This window comes from Hordeum vulgare, chromosome 7H (genome assembly GCF_904849725.1).
Source record: "Hordeum vulgare subsp. vulgare chromosome 7H, MorexV3_pseudomolecules_assembly, whole genome shotgun sequence".
Lineage (NCBI taxonomy): Eukaryota > Viridiplantae > Streptophyta > Magnoliopsida > Poales > Poaceae > Hordeum > Hordeum vulgare.
This window is the reverse complement of record NC_058524.1, coordinates 367914431-367936999: the sequence shown is the minus strand read 5'-3', so window position 1 is coordinate 367936999 and position 22569 is coordinate 367914431. Positions and strand designations below refer to the sequence as shown.

General features: G+C 47.1%; 1 protein-coding gene and 1 pseudogene across 1 annotated transcript; both read left to right on the top strand.

Annotated features, from left to right (window-relative positions):
* The first annotated feature begins 2167 nt into the window (after positions 1 to 2167).
* LOC123410750 (dnaJ homolog subfamily B member 4) lies at positions 2168 to 6609 on the top strand. Its single transcript, XM_045103692.1, has 3 exons — positions 2168 to 2737; positions 5256 to 5671; positions 5829 to 6609. The coding sequence occupies exons 1-3, from the start codon at positions 2570 to 2572 to the stop codon at positions 6283 to 6285; spliced, it is 1041 nt and encodes a 346-aa protein (XP_044959627.1). The 5' UTR covers positions 2168 to 2569; the 3' UTR covers positions 6286 to 6609.
* A 363-nt stretch (positions 6610 to 6972) lies between these two features.
* Positions 6973 to 21123, top strand: LOC123408906 (annotated as a pseudogene).
* Positions 21124 to 22569: the final 1446 nt, after the last annotated feature.

Genomic DNA, 22569 nt, shown 5'->3' with positions numbered 1-22569 from the left:
AGCCTAGCCCCTCCCTCCTCCTATATATACTAGAGGGTTTAGGGTTTTTTGAGACACAACTTTGCCACGTGCAACCCTAAACCTCGACTTCGTAGTTCTTCCTCTAGATTGGATTTCTGCGGTGCTTAGGCGAAGCCCTGCAGGAATAGATCACCACCACCATCGGCGCGCCGTCACGCTGCTGGAGAACTCATCTACTTCCCCGTCTCTCTTGCTGGATCAAGAAGGTGGAGATCGTCATTGAGCTGTACGTGTGCTGAACGAGGAAGTGTCGTCCGTTCGGTACTAGATCGGGACGGATCGTGGGATGGCGGCGATTTAGATCACGAAGACGTTCCACTACATCAACCGCGTTTCTTAACGCTTCCCGCTTAGCGATCTACAAGGGTATGTAGATCCGATCTCCGTCTCGTATATGATCATCACCATGATAGGTCTTCGTGTGCGTAGGAATTTTTTTGTTTCCCATGGAACGTTCCCCAACATGGACAACACCAAAACGAGAATGACGCACACCAAATGCCTGCTCGACATCCTTCCGACAAGTTTCTTGACGCTTGGCAAAATAGGAGTTCTTGCCTCCTGGTGTAGGATTTGAGATAGTCTTCACAAATGTGGACCATCTCGGATAGATGAAATATGCTAGGTAGTATCCCTTGTTGTAGTGGTGTCCATTGACCTCGTAGTTAACCGGAGGAGCATGACCTTCAACAAGCTTGGCAAAGACATTCGAGCACTGCAGTACATTGATGTTACTGTGAGTTCCTGGCATATCAAAGAAGGAGTGCCAAATCCAGAGGTCATGTGTGACCACTGCTCCAAGTACCACATTGCAACCTCCTTTGGCGCCTTTGTACATCCCTTGCCAAGCAAATGGACAATTTTTCCATTTCCAATGCATGTAGTCGATACTTCCAAGCATCCCAGGAAATCCTCTTTCTGCATTCTGTGCTAGGATCCGAGCAATGTCTTCAGCATTAGGTGATCGCAAATGTTGAGGTCCAAAAACTACGAGCACTGCCGTGTAGAACTTGTAGAAACACTCAATGGTGGTGGACTCGACCATGCGTCCCTAGTCTTCCAGAATATCATCGGAAGCTCCGTACGCAAGCATCCTCATAGCTCTCGTGCACTTCTGGAGCGAGGTGAATCCAGGTGTGCTAGTGAAATCCTTTTTGTACTTGAAGCAGATGTCGAAGTTCCTGATGGAATTCACAATCCCGAGGAAGAGCTTCTAGCTCATACGATAACAATGCCGGAATACTTTGTCGCCGTGCAGAGGAGCGTCTGCAAAGTAGTCGGCATGGAGCAAGCAATAGCCTTCCAGTCGATGCCCCTGCTTTGCCTTCAGCCGCCCGACGCTGAGCCACCTCGCCGCGGCTCTGCATTGCTCGCGAACAGGCTGACGAGAGAGGCGAGGACCATGAGGTGCTCTTCATCCTGGGCGTAGGCATCGGCTTCCTGCTCGAGTAGCGCCGCGAACGCCTCCTCGTCGTCGGAGTCCATAGGCCAAGAAAATCGTCGAAAACCTGGCAGGTGTGGCGCCCGCAGACATGCCTGAAGCGTCGGAAAACTCGCCAAGAAACGGGGGCGAAGGAGGGGGCAAATCCACGGCGAAGTCGACGGAGAGATAGCCTTTGTAGCGGCGGTAGGCAGATGTGTGGCGCCGGAATCGACACGATGGCAGAAGATGTGGTGTGCGATGGGCGGTTCCGGAGAAGAAAACACCTTTTTCGCCTGACAAGGGGCCCGACACGTCGTTTTTTTCCTTCCAACGGCGCCCTCGAACGCCCCCCAGCGCGCTGGGTTCGGGCTGGAACTGCCGGAACCAATCTTGGCTCGAGCCGACGAAAAACGGACTCTAAGGATGCTTCTCAGCCTTTTTTCCCGCCCACGGAAAAAAATGGGAGGAAGGGAGAGGGGGCTGTTGGGGCCGCGGGTGGAGATGCTCTAACACCCAACGAGTAAACCGGAGCCAGGTGGGTTGGTTGGGCCCACTTGACGGCCCCACGTGATACGCCACCCGCGGATGGCGCGTTAGCTATTTCCCGCAAGGCAAAAAAGCACAGAAAGGAAGATTTGGGCGGAGAGCATCACGGCCAATAATGCCGCAACGCGCCTCCCCCTGTCTCTTTCATCCCCTCCCGTCCCCCCCTCCATCTCCCTCTCTCTCTCTCTCTCTCTCTCTCTGTCGTGATTGCCCCTTCCATCCCCGCCACCACCTCCTCCTTTTCCTCCTTCCAAGATCTCCTACACTTTGTCTCTTCTTCTCCCTCCCCTTGACCCCTTCCAATTCGATTCGTTTCGCGCTGCTGGTTTGGCTGGGTATCTTGGCTGCTTCCATCGGATTGGATAAAACAAATACCGCCCCTCGCCGGAAAGGAAGGCGGGACGCTGCCATCCTCCAATTGCAGCTCCTGCTCTGAAGCGTGTCCAATTCCACGCATTTGTTCCGGGCGGGTCGGAGTTCGTTGGTGCCGTGCGGATCCGGTACGGGAGGCGAGTGGATTGTCGGCGTGCTTTGCTGTCCGTCCTTGTTCTTCTTGGCTTGGCATGAGCATTGGGGAGGATGGGGCTGGATTACTACAACGTGCTCAAGGTCAACCGGAGCGCCACGGAGGACGACCTCAAGAAGTCGTACCGCCGGCTCGCCATGAAGTGGCACCCCGACAAGAACCCCGGCGACAACAAGGCAGAGGCCGAGGCCAAGTTCAAGAAGATCTCCGAGGCCTACGAGGTACTACTATTGTAATCAAACTCTACCATTTTATAACCTTCTAACAAATGCCGCTTGAAACGATTCTTTTTTTGAACGATCACGGGTGGAGTGGATCCCCATCTGAATACATTGCTCAAAAGTTGTCAAAGCCAAGAGTCATCCCTTGAGCTTTGGCTGATCCCAAGGGAAACCGAATGGAAAACCTAAACAAGCTGACCCCGTTTATGAGGAAAACTAGGCCAAAAAACATACATGTAACAAGTTTACAGAAGATGAGAAAAATTGTCACCCAGGAAAAGGCATGACCTAGCTAGCAAGCAGAAAGACCACCACCAAGAGAGATACAAGTAGACGTGGGGTGTTGTTGAAGGATCACAATACCAAGACTCTGCAGACAACCTAAGGCACCGCACCGACATGCGTATCGAGCCTCACGCACAATAGAGGAGGAACAACACGAACCTTGACTGGAAGATCCGTGGCAAGGTCGAAAAGATTAGCAGGTTGGGGAGGCATCATTGCTTCGTCATTGAGCAAAGTTGAACCAAGACCACACCAAGAGCCTGAAGCTCGCCGCAGCACAACGGCAACCATGGTAGCGTCTTGAGCAAGCAGTGGAGTCACCCAAAGGGCAGCTGAAGAGAAGGACATGAAGAAAAACACAACCAGCACAAAGGGGGCCTCAACTTCCATCTTCATCTGACCAAGCAAGGAGAGCCTTGAACGTTGGCCGTCTGGTCGCCACCCAACAACACCCGCAAGGAGAGAGGTGTCGTACAAGAACAAAGTGGTCCGGAGAGGAGAACACCCCGCTAACCCGGCTTCGGAAGGAAGAATCGTAACCACACCAAGGGATGGTCGAGCACACGAGGGGGGAACAGATGGCCGCCCTACGACGCCAAAGGCACCGCCGCCGAGCCCCCAAGAACACCACCGAACAACCACCGTCGACTCCAAGCAGTCGCACCACCTCCACCACGCCACCGCTGGTCCCTTCGTCTAATCCCTGCTCCAAAAATGATGCCCACAAGAGCGGAATGACACGATGCACCGCCACCATCCGATCCGAGAGAGCACAAATCTAACGTTTCCCTCAGAGCAGGAGATGGTAAGGGAGAGGAGCACATCACCACAACAGCGCCTTCAAGAAGTCAACGACGCCCGCAGACGCCGCCGCTGCCCGCTCCGACCATGGTCAGAGACAGACTTTCGCCTGACATCGTCGTCCCCTTCACAGGCCAAACCAGTTGGCCCCACCATCAGTCGCGTGACGGAACCACAGCCACCAGCCACCTGCTGAGTTCCACACATAGCCGTGCCCCCGAGATGAGCTGCCACCATGTCATCGGGCATGAGCCACCCTAACGCCGAAATGCTGGTTTGGCAGGTCCAAACCAGCATGGACGCAGATCTGGCGACTCATGGACTGGAGGCACTCCACCACCGGAACCTCCAGACGGCGAGCACCAAAACCAGCAGCAGCCGCGCCGCACAGAAATCCAAACCGGCCGCGTGGCAGAGCAGCCACGCACCTCCATCCTCCCCCGAGCCGAGCACCAGCGGCACGCGCGGAGGACTCCCGCCACTGAGGACGTCCAAGCACCCCCCCCCCCCCCCCCCGCCAAGCACCGAAACCTTGCCGCTGACGAAGTCTAGCAGCACCACCGCAACGCAGGCCGTGGCCCGCATAGGCAGGCGAGGAGTAGCCAGCGAGCAGTGGGGTGGGGGGGGGGGGGTGCCACCCCACCCCAACTAGGCCGGCCAGGACATAAAACCGAGGCAGAGAGGCCACCTGATCCACCCAACGCGCCTGGAGCCGCCGCCGGAGAAGCCATCCACCGGATCCACGCCACAACATGCCTGAAGACGCCGCCAGAGGAGCCACCCACCGGATCCGCGCCCCTGGCCACCGGATCGCCGCTACCAGCCGCCGAACAGGGCGTGTAGGACACCGGCCAGCGCAGCGAGCTCCACCGCGGCAACCGCCGCCATCTGAGTGCCCGAGAGATAGCCGCCCCGCCTCCAAACGCCCGACGAAGAAGTGCCCCGCCGCTGCCGTCCCTGGATCCAGCCGAGCTTCGCTGTCCGGAACCTCGGGCGGCGGCGAGACGAGGGAGGGGAGGGGATGGGTGAGTTGCGGCGCTAGGGTTCGGCCCCCGAGTCGCCAGGGAGAGCGACGGGGGGCTGAAACGATCATTGTACTATCTGTCGCAACCATGTCATGTCAGTTTTATGGCCATTGTGACTCATTTGTTATGTCAATCTTGACTTTTCACACAAAAAAACAAATGCTAATCTGATTGCAAGAATCGTACAATAATGAAAATGCTAACGTGTCAAGATAATTCTGCTCAAACTGCTGAATTTTATGACCAATGTCAATCATGATTTTTGCACACACAAATATGCCTGCCTGCTAATCTGTTTGCAGGAATTTATATGATTAAAATGTTTTCAAGTTTTACAGTGATGCTTCAAGGTAATGCTTGCGCAAATTGCTGGATTTCTTTTATGACCAACGTCTACTGCCTTTCAGGTTCTGAGTGATCCGCAGAAGAGGACAATATATGATCAATATGGGGAGGAGGGCCTGAAGGCCTCCGCGGACGCCGGTAGCTCGTCATCATCTATGAATGGCTCCACCAACCACCGTTTCAATCCTCGTAATGCCGAGGACGTCTTTGCTGAGTTCTTCGGCAGCAGCAAGCCTTTTGAGGGGATGGGGCACGCCAAGTCGATGAGGTTCCAGACTGAAGGCGCCGGCACCTTTGGTGGGTTTGGTGGTGGCAGCGAAAGCAAATTCAGATCATACAATGATCCTGTCGGCGCGAGCTCTAGCCAGCCCCGGAAGCCACCGCCCGTGGAGACGAAGCTTCCCTGCACGCTTCAAGAACTGTATTCTGGTTCGACACGCAAGATGAAAATATCCAGGAACATTATCAAGCCTAATGGGTAATTGGACTGATACCCTGCGATATTTGCATGATTTTCAATCCTGCATTCCAAACTGGCCCATACTGGAGTCAGATGGAGATGTCAAACTGGCCCGTACTGCGATATTTCATTTTCTCCCATGTTACCTTTTTCTTACCTGCTCAATTTTAAACAGGCAACTAGGCACTGAATCGGAGATTCTGACAATCGATATAAAACCCGGATGGAAGAAAGGGACCAAAATCACATTTCCAGACAAGGGCAATGAGCAGCCGAACCAGCTCGCTGCCGATCTCGTCTTTGTCATCGACGAGAAGCCTCATGATGAGTACGCGAGGGAAGGCAATGACCTGCTGATCTACCAGAAGATTGACCTGGTGGATGCATTGGCAGGAACCACAGTCAATCTGAAGACCCTTGACCGGCGTGACCTGGTGATCAAGCTGACAGACGTGGTAACACCGGGGTATGAGCTTGCAATCGCCAAGGAGGGGATGCCTATTGTGAAAGAAAATGGGAGGAGAGGCAATCTGAGAATCAGGTTTGATGTTGATTTCCCGAAGAGGCTGTCATCCGAGCAGCGGCAGAACATTAGGAAGGTTCTTGGAGGGGGAGGGCAGCCTCAGCAGTAATGATGACGTTCCGGAAGCAAATTCAGCTCTCCCATAGTTTGTCCATGAAATGCAGACTAATTCAGATGTTCTTCTTTGGTTGGCTTGCATGTCTAATTATTTTTGGTTTGCGGGTACTTGTTCCTGATCTGCTCCTTTGTTGAAGAAGTAGCGATAGTAATTGTTGACTACTACACACAGATTACCAAGGTGTAATGTTAATTTGTCCACTTGTTCAGTTACATATTTCAATAGTCCTTGAAAATTGTACAAATTCCAATTTTCTCCTTCCTTTGTGAATTATTATGTGTTGCAAGTAAAGAATGAAACATTTTCCAGTTCTAATATATTTTATGAATTATTATGTAGTTTGTTGAACAATGCCAAATTTACCATGATTGGTAGGACTGAAGTCTTCTAGTTGATGCAGCAAGAAACTTGACAGATTTGATAAGGTCTAATCGTATATGCCGTGCCTTCCAAATTCCAACCACAAGTGTTACGTCAAGACGACAGTGCTAAACTACCTTCTAACCTAACATAACAATATGACAATGACAAGCAATTCACAAAAGATGCAGTGGCTCATTTTGACGCCTAAAAAGATCACCATCAGTTATCAAGTTATATTCTGTATCCGTAGGAACAATAAAAAAAATGCAAAGTTGATTTTTAATTTTAAAAAAGGTGGAATTCCATATATGCATCCGTAAATAGCAATGGCCATGCTTGAATTGTGGCCTCATCGCTCTCGCAAGGAAACCGTTGCATTTGGCGGCTCCGTTTCCACGTGGTAACGGTGGTGATGAAGCCAGCGGAGGAAAGTGAAAGCCAGGGCCAGGAGCCGCCGGCGACGGTGTGGTACGACCCGATGCCGTCGTCCCCGGGGACGGGGACACAACGGCCTGTCGCTGTCAGGGTGTACGCCGACGGCATCTACGATCTCTTCCACTTCGGTCATGCTCGCGCGCTCGAACAGGCCAAGAAATCGTCAACTCATCCCCTTGCTGCTTTCGCTTCCTTGCTCAGTTCTGAATTCTGATATCGTTCCTTGCAACTTCTTCTCTGTGTCCTCAATTCCCCCAACACGTATTTGCTGGTGGGCTGCCGCAGCGACAAGGTCACGCAGTGGTACAAAGGCAAGACCGTCATGACCGAGGAGGAGCGCTACGAATCGCTTCGCCATTGCAAGCATGTGTCTTACGTTTTTTTTAATCTCAAATCTCGTCATTTTAAGCAATGCAATGCATTTTTTCTTACTCTTCCATTCTATTCTGAATCTTATTAAAGGTGGGTGGACCAAGTCATACCTTTTTTTCAATAAATCTTCCATTTTACTCCCTCCGTTCCTAAATATAAGTCTTTTAAGATATTTCACTAGAAGTCTACGTACAGAGCAAAATGAGTGAATCTACACTGTAAAGTATGTCTATATACATCCGTATGTAGTCCACTAGTGAAATCTCTTTAAAGACTTATATTTAGGATCGAAGGGAGTATTAATTAGAAATAATAGTTACACCGTCCTAAAGAAAAAATACAATATCATTCCTTGGCTCCTCAAACCAATCTCTAGTGGGTGAAAATTTCGCTATCCTAGCAATTTCGTAAGGCCACCTTATTGGCTTTTCTGTTACAATGTTTAAAACTAATTTGAGAGAAATCACAAGCCAAAAAATAACAGCCATCAAAAACTGCCGCTACCAGTCCCGTCGATTGTCCTTCATTATTCATTGTATCAATCGCTTTCATATTGTTTGAATTTACTATCAGGCGATTGCAACCCGGCTTCTATGCAAGAAATAGTCCAAACTTTAGGGTCAAAGCTTTTGTTGTTAAGACATCAACACAACAACCAATTCTCCAGTTTCCACCAACGATGAAATTTCCCTTATCATCTCTAATGACCGCCCCAGCCGTTCCTTGGAGCAAGCCATGATCAAAAGAGGCATCAATGTTCATCTTCACAAAACCCCTACGAGGGATACTCCATCCTCCATTCTTTTTTATTGCTTCCGGAGAATATGCATTGACGAAATTTGCCGTTATGGCCCGGGATCTCATTGAAGTTTGATTTGCATCTTGAATCTTTCCTTCGTGAACTAGTTTCCGTCTATCCCATCACAAATACCAAATTGTTATAGCGATCAACTCACGTGCATTCTGGATGCCCAAAATAGTTAGTTCCTGATCTTGCATAAGGAGTAAGAATTCTAGAACGGTCTCTCCCGCCCTATCAACAACACATGCTTTATTGATGACATCATACGCACCTATTTTTTCCCATACTTCTTTAGCCTTCTGACACCGAAACATAATATGTTTTGTATCTTCCGGACCTTTCGAGCATGATGGTCAGATTGGCGAAATTTTCATGTCTATTAGCTAGTGTCACTCGGCATGGTAGGGTTCCATGCAATGTATGCCATATGAATTTTTTTACCTTTGCTGGACAGGATAATTTCCAAATCTTTCTCCAGATAGGATTGACATTAGTTCTACCCATTTCATTTGCATGTTGTAATTTTCCCTCATGTTGTTGGTTCCATTCTTTCAAATAAGCCGAACGAACACTGAACATACCATTTTTGTATTACCTCCAAGCAATAAAATCCGTCATATTATTCATGGGCAATGGAAATGCAAGTATCCTTTGAGCATCAATTGGCCACAACATTTGTTTCATCAAATCTACATCCCATGAGTTCGTGATGGGGTCAATAAGCTCGCTCACCTTTGACAGAAGATGTCCCCTCCCAGGAGTAACAATTTTCCTATTTGCATAGTTCGGGATCCAAGCATCTTGCCAAATACTAATATCGTTGTTGAGGAAATCGTTAGCTGGTAACTGCTCGGTTGGTTGGTGAGTAGGGGATTAGTGGGCTAATCGGCAAGTTGATCGTCCATTTAATCCATTAATCGGGCGATTTATCGGTTAATCGGCTACTCGGTGACCCTGCGAGTAGGGATTAATCGGCAAGTTAACTGGTTAACTCGACGAATTCTTGAACAGGGATTAATATTATGTCCATTACCAACTCGCCAAATTTATCCATTTTTTAGACAATTCACTCCTGCCATAATACTTTGCCAAGTGAAAGAAGAACCCTTTTTAAGGTTGCACTCATTAAATCGCCATCCGAGAAATGTTTTTCTCTCAAGATAACAACACATAAGGAGTCAAGGTTGTCAAGGAGATGCCACACTTGTTTTGCTAACAGTGCCAGATTGAAACAGTGTATATCTGTGAAACCCATCCCTCCTTGTTCTTCTGGAATACACATTTTCCACCAGGTCGCGACCCCACCAAAATTGCGACATCGCATCAATGATTCCTTTATAATTCTTTTAGGAATTTTAAAGACCGACATGGCGTAAGCTGGGTTAGCTTGTACAAAAAATTTGAGCAAAATTTCCTTTCCTCCTGCTGATGACAATTTTTCTTTCCATCCACTAATTTTTTTAATGATTCGATCAATCAGGAATTGGAAGCAATCACTTTTATCCATACCCACATTCGCAAGCAAACCCAAATACTTATCATTGAGTGCTTCAGTCATAATATTTAAAATTGTACAAATTTGCACCTTATCTTCCACCTTGGTATTAGGACTAAGAAATATGCTAGCCTTCTCAATACTAACCTTTTTCCCCGAGGCAGCACAATAAGAGTCCAAAACCGATTTCAATGCCTCTGCATTCATAGCATTTGCTTTCATGAGGATCAGTGAATCATTGGCAAAGAGAAGATTTGAAATCGATGGTGCATCCCTACTAACCTTTATTCTTGAAAAAATCCCATTCTCGTCTGCATTGGCTAAGAGAGCAGTCATCCCCTCCGTACATAAGAAGAATAAGTATGGAGAGAGAGGGTCTCCCTGCCTCAATCCTCTAGTAGGTTTAAATCTTTCAGTTTGTTCTATATTAAAACGAACCCAGTATTCCACTGAGGTTACAAACTGCATGATAAATTTACCTAGTTTTATTTGAACCCCAATCTAAGCATAATCTCCTTGAGAAAAGACCATTCTACCCGATCATATGCTTTATGCATATCCAGTTTAATAGCGCACAAACCCTCTTTACCATTTTTCTTCCTCGTTATAGGATGGAAACATTCATATGCCACTAAAATATTATCTATGATCATCCATCCTGCCACAAACGCACTCTCGGTCGTGATGATAATATCTGATAGGATTAAATTCAAACTAGCCGCAATCATTTTTGGGATTACCTTGTATACGGCATTGCATAGACTGATTGGTCTAAATTGAGTTCCCATTTCAGGCTAATTAATGTTTGGAATCATTACAATTGTAGTTTCATTCCACCCTTCAGGTATAGTACATGTATTCACCGCGTGGAGTACCTCTTGGCTCAGGTCATCCCCCAATAGACCAAAATATTTTATAAATCTAAATATTATCCAAATGGTGAGCTTCTAAATACCATGTTCTCCTCTGATGCTTTCCCCACGTGGCGTGGTATTGAGTTTGGGCTTGAACTCCTGAAACATGGTTTGATTTGGAGAGTTGACAGTAGTAGGAAAATTCAAACAGAAAGAGATCAATGGATTCCAAGAAAGGAAGGCCTTAAAATAACAAGTTTTATTAGCCGATCCAGATTGAGATGGGTTCAGCTCATGATTTCGGGCACGAAGGAATGGAATGTTGAGCTTATCAAGAAAATATTTCATGCCTTTGACACCTATTGAAATATGCAAAATCCGGATTCCATGTGAGGATGTTGAGGACTATGTGGCATGGCACTATGAAAAGCTGGTGTTTTTACCATGAAAAGTGCCTACAAGCTTGCTGATGCACTCAAAAGAAATGGAAGGGGGCGCCCTCCGGCTCGTCTAACGAGGCCGGGAACAGAAGCATTTGGGATTTTATATGGAAGGCAAATATCCCAGAGAAGATAAAGATTTTCGGATGGAGGGTGGCAACCCAATCCTTGGCTACTAAACACTATACTTTCAGAAGAACATTATCAAATAGGATGTGTGTGATATATGTGGGATGGAAATTGAGGATGAATTCCATGCAGTTAAAAGATGCACTAGAAGTAAAGCACTGAGAGCTGCCATGAGGACAAATTGGGATATCCCAAAGGAATCAGAATACAGACGGACAAGCAACGACTGGCTGCAGAACTTCCTACTCTCGCAATCGGACAATGTAAGAAATAATATAGTGATGATCCTATGGAAAGCCTGGAGCCTCAGAAATAACACTATCCACGGGGATGGTACAGATACTGTCACAGGAGCGATGCATGATGTCTACTACACACTTTGTTCTTGTAGACTATGTTGGGCCTCCAAGCACAGAGTTTTGTAGGACAGTAGCAATTTTCCCTCAAGTGGATGACCTAAGGTTTATCAATCCGTGGGAGGTGTAGGTTGAAGACGGTCTCTCTCAAACAACCCTGCAATCAAATATAAGAAATCTTTTGTGTCCCCAACACACCCAATACAATGGCAAATTGTATAGGTGTACTAGTTCGGCGAAGAGATGATGGTACAAGTGCAATATTGATGGTAGATATAGGTTTTTGTAATCTGAAAATATAAAAACAGCAAGGTAGCAAGTGATAAAAGTGAGCACAAATGTTATTGCAATGCTTGAAAACAAGGCCTACGGTCCGCACTTTCGCTAGTGCAATCTCTCAACAATGCTAATATAATTGGATCACATAACCATCCCTCAACATGCAACGGAGAATCACTCCAAAGTTCTTATCTAGGGGAGAACATAAGAAGAAATTGTTTGTAGGGTACGAAACCACCTTAAAGCTATCATTTCCGATCAATCTATCGAAGAGTTCATACTAATATAATAAGTTATCCTTTCCGATCAATCTATTCAAGAGTTTGTACTAAAATAACACCATATGATACGCATCAACCAACTCTAATGTCACCTAGATACTCCAATGTCACCACAACTATCCATGAGTTAATTATGCGATACACATCAAACAATTTCAGATTCATAATACTCAATTCAACACAAAGAACCTCAAAGAGTGCCCCAAGATTCTACCGGAGAAAGTAGGACAAGAACGTGCATCAACCCCTATGCATAGATTAGCCCAATGTCACCTCGGGAATCCGCAAGTTGAGTGCCAAAACGCACATAAAGTGAATCAATATGATACCCCATTGTCACCATGAGTATTCATAGCAAGATATACATCAAGTGTTCTCAAATCCATAAAAGTATTCAATTCCATAAGAAATCTCAAAGGGAAAACTCAATTCATCACAACAAGATGGAGAGGGGAAAACACACATATGATACAACTAGATTAACAAAGCCCGCGATACATCACGATCATTCAATATCAAGAACACAAGAGAGAGAGAGATTAAACACATAGCTACTGGTACAAACTGTCAGTCCCGAGGGTGGACTACTCCCTCCTCGTCATGGCCTCCACCGGGATGATGAAGATGGCCACCGGAGATGATCTACCCTCTCCGGTAGGGTACAATTTTCTCCCTAGATTGGTTTTTCATCGATACAGAGGCCTTGCGACAGCGGAACTTCTCATTTAGGGTTATTTCTGATGGTTTCTATATTTATAGGAATTTTTGGCGTTGGTTTCACGCGAATATGGTTCTCGAGGTGAGCACAGGACACCAGGGCACCCTGGGCCCCTCTGGTGCGCCGTGGTGGGTGGTGCCCTTCTCGTGGCTCTTCTAGCCCTCCCACGAAGCTTCGGGGCCTCTTATCTTCCAAAACAATTGTCAAAAAGTTTCAGGCGATTTCGAGAACTTTCATTTTCTGCACAAAAACAACACCACGGCAGTTGGGCCGAAAACATCGTCAGTCCGGGTTAGTTCTAAATAAATCATATAAAGTGCATTAAAACCATATAAAAGTATTGTACACATAGGTGAATATGGTATGAATACTTCTTAAATTATCGATACGTCGGAGATGTATCCATGCATAAACTCCTCAGACTGAGCAATGATCTACCAGGGGCTATACATGCATCAAGTGATCTTGATAGTAAGTGTGCAATCACCTTTTTTGGTCAGAGTGTATGCATGGCCTCTCCCCTACAAACCTATTTTTGGAGCACCCCTCCCATTGGGACTGCTAAACACAACTATGATGCTGCTTTCTTTAGTGAATCTGGAGACACTTGGGGGGCGCAGTGGTTCGAGATCATCGAGATCACGTATACATCTTGGTCGGTCGCAGGTTGAGGCAATGCATATCAACTAAAAAAAGCAAAGGCTTGTGCGGTAATGATGGGATTAACTGAACCAACAAAATTGTATAAAGGCCCCCTGATCCTTTAGGTGGACTGCTCAGCAGTGGGTCGAGACATGCTTTCTGAGAAGACCTGTAGACCGGCCTGCTATGCCGTTGTTAGTGACATAAATTTTTTACTATGTGCTTTCTCAAAGGTTGACATCAAGGTAATCAACACAGGCCAACATGAGATGGCTCACCAGATTTCTGCTACATCAAGAGCTTCTCGTGACCACATGTTGGTGGCAAATGTGCATGCCACTGTGAGGAAATAAATGATTGCTGAGTGTATTTCGACCGCCAATGCATAGTTTGTACGCATTGGTTCTAAAAAACCATTTATAAAAATGGCGTGTAACACATCCGGACCTAGTGCTTTCAGGTCTTCAATATCAAAAAGGGCCTTCCAAACCTCCTCTGCCATATAAGGGGCCATAAGAGCATTATTCATTTCATCATTTACTTTTTTTACGAAATATATAACCTCCGGGTTGGGTTAGGCTACTTCCGAAGTGAAAAGTCTTGTGAAAAACCCCCTAATATGATTATTCATCTCCGTGTCTTCTACCCAAACACCATTGTCATCAAGCAACTTAATCATATTTCTCTTTTTCCTGGCCCTTACTGCATTATGAACAAATGAAGTGTTACAATCACCATGTAATAGTCAATTAGCATGACCGTGTTGTATCCAGTAGATCTCTTCTTGTACCAAAAGATTTTCAATCAAGACTAGAATCTCCTTCTGTCGTGCTTGGGACTCCATATTCATAGGTCCCCTTCTCAACTTTTCTAAATCACTTTTGGTTTTATTAATTCTTCTTTTTGGTCCCCTGAGTATATCACGGTCCCACATGTGCAAATCCGCATGCACCACCCTTGTACGATCAACGATGGACTGTCCAATGCATAACATCTTCACTTTATCCCATGATGTGTGAACAGTTTCCTCAACTGTATCTTCTTTGAGCCATCGAGCCTCGAACTATTTCACGCGTCTCTTTGGTTGTTTAAATATATTACCATCATAACATTCTGTGTCCAGGAAGAGAGGCTGGTGATCAGAGTGTATATGTTCTTCATATACTACTGCAGCCCGAGGAAATTTGTTCGCCCACTCCACATTACATACACCAGGATCAAGTCTTTCTCTAATATCTCCCCTCCTCCAAGTGAAAATATCACCAATATAGCCCATATCATCGACCAAGTCATAGTTGATGCTCGCCAGGCATATTCAGGGGGTGGTTGGCCACCTCATCTCGGGTGGTGGTGTATCTCACCTCCAATATGCGGATGACACCATGATCATGGTCACAGGCTCCGACTCGGACATTGTTAATCTTAAGTTCCTTTTACTTTGCTTTGAGTACATGTCTAGACTTAAGATTAACTTTGATAAGAGTGAAGTTATGGTCCTGGGCTACTCCGAGTCTGAGCAGCACAGGATCGCGAACAACCTTAACTGCAAACTGGCTGTCTTCCCCATCTCTTATTTGGGGATGCCTATGGCCGAGTCCAGGATTTTGGTTAGTGGGTTTGATCCGCTTGCGGGACGAGTAGCGTCCCGTGCGGAGCCCTAGTGCGGCCGGTTCACATCTAAAGGAAGCAAGTTTGTCCTCATTAGTTCTAACCTTGCGAGCCTCCCCATGTATATGATGGGGATGTATATCTTGCCTGAAGGTGTGCACAACGCCTTTGATAAGGAGCTGGATAGGTTCTTCTGGCAGGCAGGGGATGGTAGACCAAATATCACATGGTAAAATGGGATGATATTTGCCTGCCAAAGGACCGAGGAGGCTTGGGCATCCCAGCGTCCCGCCGCATGAACGTTGCCCTCATGCTTCGTTGGGTGTGGCGGACCCTGCAGGGAGACGGGGGTCTGTGGCTTCAACTGATTGAGGCCAAGTACCTATGGGGGCAGGCCCCTCTTGGCCTACTCGCTCGCGACTGGGTCGCAGTTCTGGAAATCCATACAAGGCATCAAGAACGACATTAGGTTGGGTCTGCGGATCTCGGTGGGTAATGGGGCAGAGACCCAGTTTTGGCTGGACCCGTGGATGGATGGAGAGGCTTTATGCTTGCGCTTCCCGAGGCTCTTTTCTATTTGCGACGAACCTGATGTCCTTGTCTCCGCGTCTGCTTTGGAGGATGGATGGCAGGTTACGTTCTGCCGTCCCCTCGGCCCAGCCGAGGTCCATGACTCGGAACTCCTGTAGGCAGTGGTTCCCCTCTCGGCCTCGTCGGCCAGAGATAGTGTTTCCTGGAGTCTTTCTCCCTCGGGAGAATTCTCCGTTAGTTCGGCCTATTTGGCTTTGTGCAGGATGCCGATCCTTCGGTGGATCTCCCCACTTTGGAAGGCACCATTGCCCTTGAAGATCTAGATTTTCGTTTGGCAGCTACTTCGAGATCGTTTGCCTTCAGGGACGGAGGTGTTGAAATGCCATGGTCTGGGTAACGGTATTTGTCCCTTGTGCCATGTCCCGGAGACCGATCTCACATTCTGTTCTCCTGCGTCGTGACATAGGCCCTTTGGTGCTTTGTACGAGAGGCCCTGGGACCGGAGTGGGAGGCCTCTGACCTTGCAGATTTTCTGCAGGTACGGGCCACCCACGTCGGTCGTAAGCGCCGACTGTTCTGGCTGGTCTTCGAAGCCATGATGTGGACCCTTTGGACTATTCGCAACAAAATGGTGATTGAAAGGGTCTTTCAGCGGCGTGCTTCTGACTCGTTCTTCAAATTCCTTGCCTTTTTGCAGCACTAGCATCCGCTCGTTAGGACCCGAGACCACGACAGGTTTCAGCGCTACCTAGACGTGCTGATGGCGGCTGCCCGGCGGCTCTCCGCTCCCCCGGATGCTCCTTAGCCGCCCCTCTGATGGCATTTTTTGTTTCTTTTCCTTTCTTTGGCAGGACTGTGCTGGTGCCCCAGCGTTTCTTACGTTTTTCACTTTGTTGGGATGTGCTGTCTGGATGCTGGACCATGTGCTTTATCTATAAAGCGGGGCGAAAGCCTGTTTTGAGAGATGCTCCCTAGGTTATCAACCAAGAGTTCCTCGACAAGCACCGCATCGACCACGTCGCCCACGACGCGCTACCTTTAGTACATACATACTACTCCCTTCGTACCATAATATAAGAGCGTTTTTGACACTAGATGTAGTGTCAAAACGCTTTTATATTATGGTACAGAGGGAGTATTACATTACTACTTTCTTCATAAAGGAATGTAGTGTCAAAAACGCTTTTATATTATGGTACAGAAGGAGTATTACATTACTACTCCCTCCATAAACGAATATAAGAGCGTTAACACTCTTATAGTCCTTCACACATGAAGTACAAATGAAGCACACTTTGACTTTACCGGAACAGGCTTTTGTCCCATTTATTACATAAAACAACCAACAAACCACAGGGTCCAACAAAGTTCACACCGCAAAGACAAGCACACAACGTTGCACACAAAGGTAGCACAACACAAAGTACACACATGTTCTGTTGAGGACACAACTCAACAAGCCTAGAAAAATAAAAAGCACATGGCGACACAGAGGAAAACATCTAATCCAGCTCTCGTGGTGGTGGAAGGGGCGGCGGTGCCAAGCGGTGAGCCATCGCGTGAAGGTCAACAATCATGGAGGTGATGGCGTCTCGCTCCCGAGGTTGGTAAGTGGCCGTCAAAGCTGCAAATAACCACATATTTTGAACACCGCATGAGTAGCACGTCAAAGGGGAATATGTTGGATCACAAGTTTATTTCAAACCGTCCAAAGCGTCCAGGCTAGGACCCCAGTAGTCAGGCACCTAATGTCGCGGATTGCGGGCGGCGAAGCTTGGATTTCAGCGAAGAGGCCAGGGAAATTATTGTGGCACCAACTGCCACCCAACACTTCACGCAGGCAACTCCAAAGGAATTGAACGGCCACGCAGGAGAAGAAGATGTGGTTGGAGTCCTCTTCAATCCCGCATAGCGGACAAATCCAATCCCCTAGTCCATACCGCTTGAGAACTTCAACCCCTGAGGGAACTCGACTTTGAATCCATTGCCACAGGAAGATCCAGATATTAAGCGAAAGGCAAAGCACCCATATGAATACGAGTGGTGCCAGTCCGGTGTGGGGTGATGGCCTCGTATAGGGATTTGGTGGAGAAGCTACCCGACGACTCTAGACGCCACGAGATGCGGTCGTCGACCTGGTCTACCAGAGGCTCGTGTAGCGTGACACAGTCCAGTAGGTCTTGCCATGCAATAGTGTACGGAGTCCAAATAGGTCTCCGAAAAGTGAGGCGCCCTAAGTCAATAAGGGCCACCTCGAAAGAAATCCTAGGCTCCACGATGATGGAGAACAAGTCCGGGAAATGGGCCACGAAAGGGCGGTCGCGTGCCCAGTGATACGTCCATTTTGGATAATGTTTTGTTACTATTATTTATAGTGTTTTATGCAATTTGCCATTTGCTGGAGTAATTCTCATGCCTTTTCTCTCATAATATGCAAGGTTTACATCAAGTGGGAGAATGCCGACAAATGGAATTCTGGACCTAAAAAATCTATGTCAGAGATACCTATTCGACACAGCTCCAATTGGGCTGAAACTTTATGAAGATCTATTTTGGAATAAATAAAAAATAATGGAGCGAAGAAGTATCAGAGGGGGGCTACCAGGCGCCCAGTAGACACCAGGGCATGCCAGCCCCCGTGGCACGACCTGATGTCTAGTGGGCCACTTGGCCCACCTCTAGTGATCATCTTCTCGTATAAATTCCCTTTTACCCTGAAAAAATCGGGGGAGGACTTTTGGGACGAAGCGCCGCCATCTCAAGGCGGAACCTGGGCAGGAGCACTTTTGCCCTTCGACGAAGCAATTCCGCCGGAGGAACCTCCCTCCCGGAGGGGGGAAATTGAGGCTATCATCATCACCAACAACCCTCTCATCTTGGGGAGGCCAATCTTCATCAACATCTTCATCGGCACCATCTCCTCTCAAAACTCCAGTTCATCTCTTGTACTCAATCTTGTACCGGAACCTCGGATTGGTACGTGGGGTGTGAATAGTAGTATTGATTACATCTTGTAGTTGATGCTTTATGGTTTATTTGGTGAAAGATCATATGTTCAGACCGAATATGCTATTTAATACCTCTCTTATCATGAACATGTTTATCACTTGTGAGTAGTTACTTCTGTTCTTGAGGCCACGGGAGAAGTCATGTTGCAAGTAGTCATGTGAAGTTGATATTCATTCGATATTTTGATGATATGAATGTTGTGGTTCCCTTAATGGTGTTATGTGAATGTTGACTACATAACACTTCACCATCTTTGAGCCTAAGGGAATGCATTGTGGATTAGTAATTAGAGAGTGGGTTGCGAGAGTGACACAAACTTAAACCCCAGTCTACGCACTACTCCGTAAGGGGCTGATTTGGATCCCTACGTTTAATGCTATGGTTAGAATTTATTATTAATACTTTCCTCATAGTTGAGGATGCTTGCGGGAGGGTTAATCATAAGTGAGAGGTTTGTTCAAGTAAGAACAACACCCAAGCAACGGTCAACCCACATATCAAATTATCAAAATAACGAACGCAAATTAACCCAACATGACGAAAGTGACTAGATGAAATTACCGTGTGCCCTCAAGAACACTTTGCCTATTATAAGAGATTGTTTTGGCCTGTCCTTTGCCACAAAAGGATTGTGCTACCATGCTGCACCTATTGTTACTATTGCTACTTGTCACTTGTTACTATTATCTTGCTATCAAACAACTTGTTACCGCTATTCCAGTGCTTGCAGAAATTACCTTGCTGAAAACCGCTTGTCATTTCCTACCACTCCTTGTTCGGTTCGACACTCTTACTTATCGAAAGGACTACGATTGACCCCCTATACTTGTGGGTAATCACCCACCAGTCAAATTAAAACAGGGTGGATCTACCGGTACCCACCGAGATGGAGGTCCTAATGCGAAGGACCGAGAGTAATTGAATGACTAATTGTCAAAACTGGGAGTCGCTAGAGCGCTGACACAAGGCAGGCGATTGGCCGCGAAGGTACTTGTTTCGAATGATGTGAAGTCATAGGCCCCCTTCCCATTTGTAATCCGCCAAATCCAGCGGGTCAGCAAGGCAATGTTCATGCGCTTGGAGGACATGATCCTGAGCCCACCCTGGTCTCGTGGTTTGCAAATGTCGGGCTAGTGGACCCTATGGCACTTCTGCTTATCTCCCTCGCGTGCCCAGAAAAATCTAGATTGGACCTTGGGGATCTTGTGATGGAGAGTCTCCGACAAGCTATAGAAGCTCATGAGGAACATAAACAAGCTAGACAGGGACGAGTTGATGAGAACCGTCCTAACGGCCTTGGATAACCGTCTACACCATCACGGTTCAGTACGATGTTGGAGCTTGTTCACTATGGGCCATAGCTCTGCCACGGTGAGCCGAGAGTCACTAATGGGGATCCCTAGGTAGGTCGTTGGGAATGTCCCCAACTGCCAATTAAGGCGGTCGGCAATGCTCTGCCTCGAGATGGGGGAATAACCCAACAGAATAGCTTCGCTCTTGTCGAAATTAATCTTGAGACCTGATATTTGTTGGAACTGGAGCAGGAGGAATTTCAGGTTCGTGATATCGAGATCAAATCCCTCCACCATGATGATGGTGTCGCCAGCATATTGTAGGAGGGAAACACCATTCCCTCCCACTAGTTGCGGCACAATACTGCGGAGGTGCCTTTGGCCTTGTCTAAGATGGAAGCGAGAGCGGACACCACCATATTGAACAAAAAAATGGGCAGCACCACAAGGCGGTCTTCCTGAAGCTGGACGCCTATAAGGCTTATGACACGGTGAGTGGCCCTTCCTTCGAGAAGTTCTGCTTACGAAGGGCTTTGACGATTGTTGGGTTACCTGGATGTTGCAGATGGTCTTCTCGGGCCGGACTGCGGTGAACATCAACAGAGAGATTGGTCCCTACTTCCCCACCTGCTGTGGGGTCTGTTAGGACGCTTTGACTTTGACGCATGCAAGAGGAAAAATTATACTAGTTCCATCCATTACATTTGATTAGTTTGTGTAACTAAGTTCATGTGTCTTGTTCCAGGTATGCAGACACTAGTGGAGCTGCCAATGACGTCTAAGAATTTGTTAGAATCTCCGAATCTCCTCATTCTCATGACCTATTATAAACCATATCTCTCATGGTCCAACTAACTCGATACGTCCTATTTGTGTGTTATTTGTGCAGGTCAAGTCCATTGGGAGGTTCAAGAAGACCAAGCGCACCGATGGTATCTCCACATCGGACATCATCATGAGCATCTTGAAGGATGCTACATCTACCTAAATGTTTACGTACGTTTACGTGATAGTCTGACTTGGCAGTAACTGATTGGATTAAGAGAAGGATGAGGCCCACCCACCCCTGAAAATCAGAGGGGGCATGTTTAGATTAGTTGGAAGGTTTAGTAAACTTAAGTAGGCTTTAGTAGGTCTAGCATTTTCGCTTGAAGGACTACAACTAGTACGTCATATGGAATCTCACCCACGGTTACTCCTGAAAAGACCTCAGTGGGACCTGATTGTGTTGTGAAAGAGCACCTGGCACGGACTCAGACTCCTATCACTTGTGTTCGAGCTAAAGGTATCATGGTGCCTGCGGGCATTATTGAGAGCCAGATTGCGAGGACATGTCCGGTTCAGACTCAGTGGAAGTGGAAGACCATACAACATGGGAAGGATGCTTACCTTGTTAGCTTCCCCTCTTTTGAGGATGTGGACAGAGTTGATGGTATTTTAGATGAATGTGCCTTCCCTTAATGCCGTGATCATATAATTTCTACATGGAAATCTTAGGAGATCCCACATAAGTTGGAACTCAAGAAGGTTTGGTTCATGTCGACGGTGTTCCTCACACAGTTCGTCACTTCTTAGGTTTCTGGGCAATTAGCACTTTAATGGGCAAGACCTTGGACATTGATCTCGCCAGCCTCAGATGTCATGGGATAGTCTTTATCTTGTTAGCCATGACTAACACTTCGATTTTGTCCAAGGAGAAAGATGATGTTGGACATTTCCTTTCCACAGATGTGATGGTTAAACTCAAGGGTTATGTTTTCACGTTCAGAAGGAAACCGACAGACTTTATATCAGATCTGTATTTTCCCCCATTTATTTGGAGGCGAAAGGGTAATGATGCAGATGATGATAACACTAGAAAGGAGTGGGGTGATGACATGGATACCTCCAAGCATGCTACTCTCTCCTCCAACCTGCAGTCATCTAGATCGACTTCTACTAAGGATGTTCAAATGACTCAAGTGCAACAGCGTGGGCTAGCGAGCATTGTTTCTCCAAGTGCATGTAGAACCGACCCTTTAGTCTTGGCGGTGACTCCTTTTAAATTGTCTCCACAGACCCCAAGAGGTATTCAGCTACTAGTGGATCTTCGTGTGAATTCCGTGTTGCGAGGATGCCTTGAACGATCACCAGAGTTGATGCATCAGGGGACCCACTCAACGCCTACTCTTGTGACAGTTCCGGCTATACGATGGATCCATATTTTCTGCCAATTTTGTCTGCAGGTACTGTGGCGCCTCACGCTAGCTACTGATGGTGAGCTGGCAAGCAGCCTCACGTACTCGGGTGCACACACCCACGCTGGTGCGCTGCATGTAAATACATGCATTGATGTTGTACTCTGTTCGTTCCTAAATATAAGTCTTTTTAAAGGTTTCACTAAAGAACTATATATGGATGTATATAGACATATTTTAGAGTATAGACTCACTCATTTTGCTTCGATGTAGTCCCTTAATGAAATCTCATAAAAGACTTATATTTAAAAACGGAGGGAGTACACAACAACTCTGATGTACTGCATGCAAATACATGCATGGAAGGATCAAAGTTGTGTCAGCTTGCTCCTCCGGCTAAGAAGCCAGTGCATGCGGGATCATCTAGGGGCCCTTCGGCATTTATGCCGAGGCGCATGGCACGAACCTTGGTTGGTCACACGGTGACATCGA

Excerpts from the sequence above, each read along its gene's own strand:
- LOC123410750 (XM_045103692.1), top strand. The coding sequence starts at position 2,570 with ATGGGGCTGGATTACTACAACGTGCTCAAGGTCAACCGGAGCGCCACG. Across the intron at positions 2,738-5,255 it reads AGATCTCCGAGGCCTACGAG|GTTCTGAGTGATCCGCAGAA; the intron begins GTACTACTATTG and ends ACTGCCTTTCAG. Across the intron at positions 5,672-5,828 it reads AACATTATCAAGCCTAATGG|GCAACTAGGCACTGAATCGG; the intron begins GTAATTGGACTG and ends AATTTTAAACAG.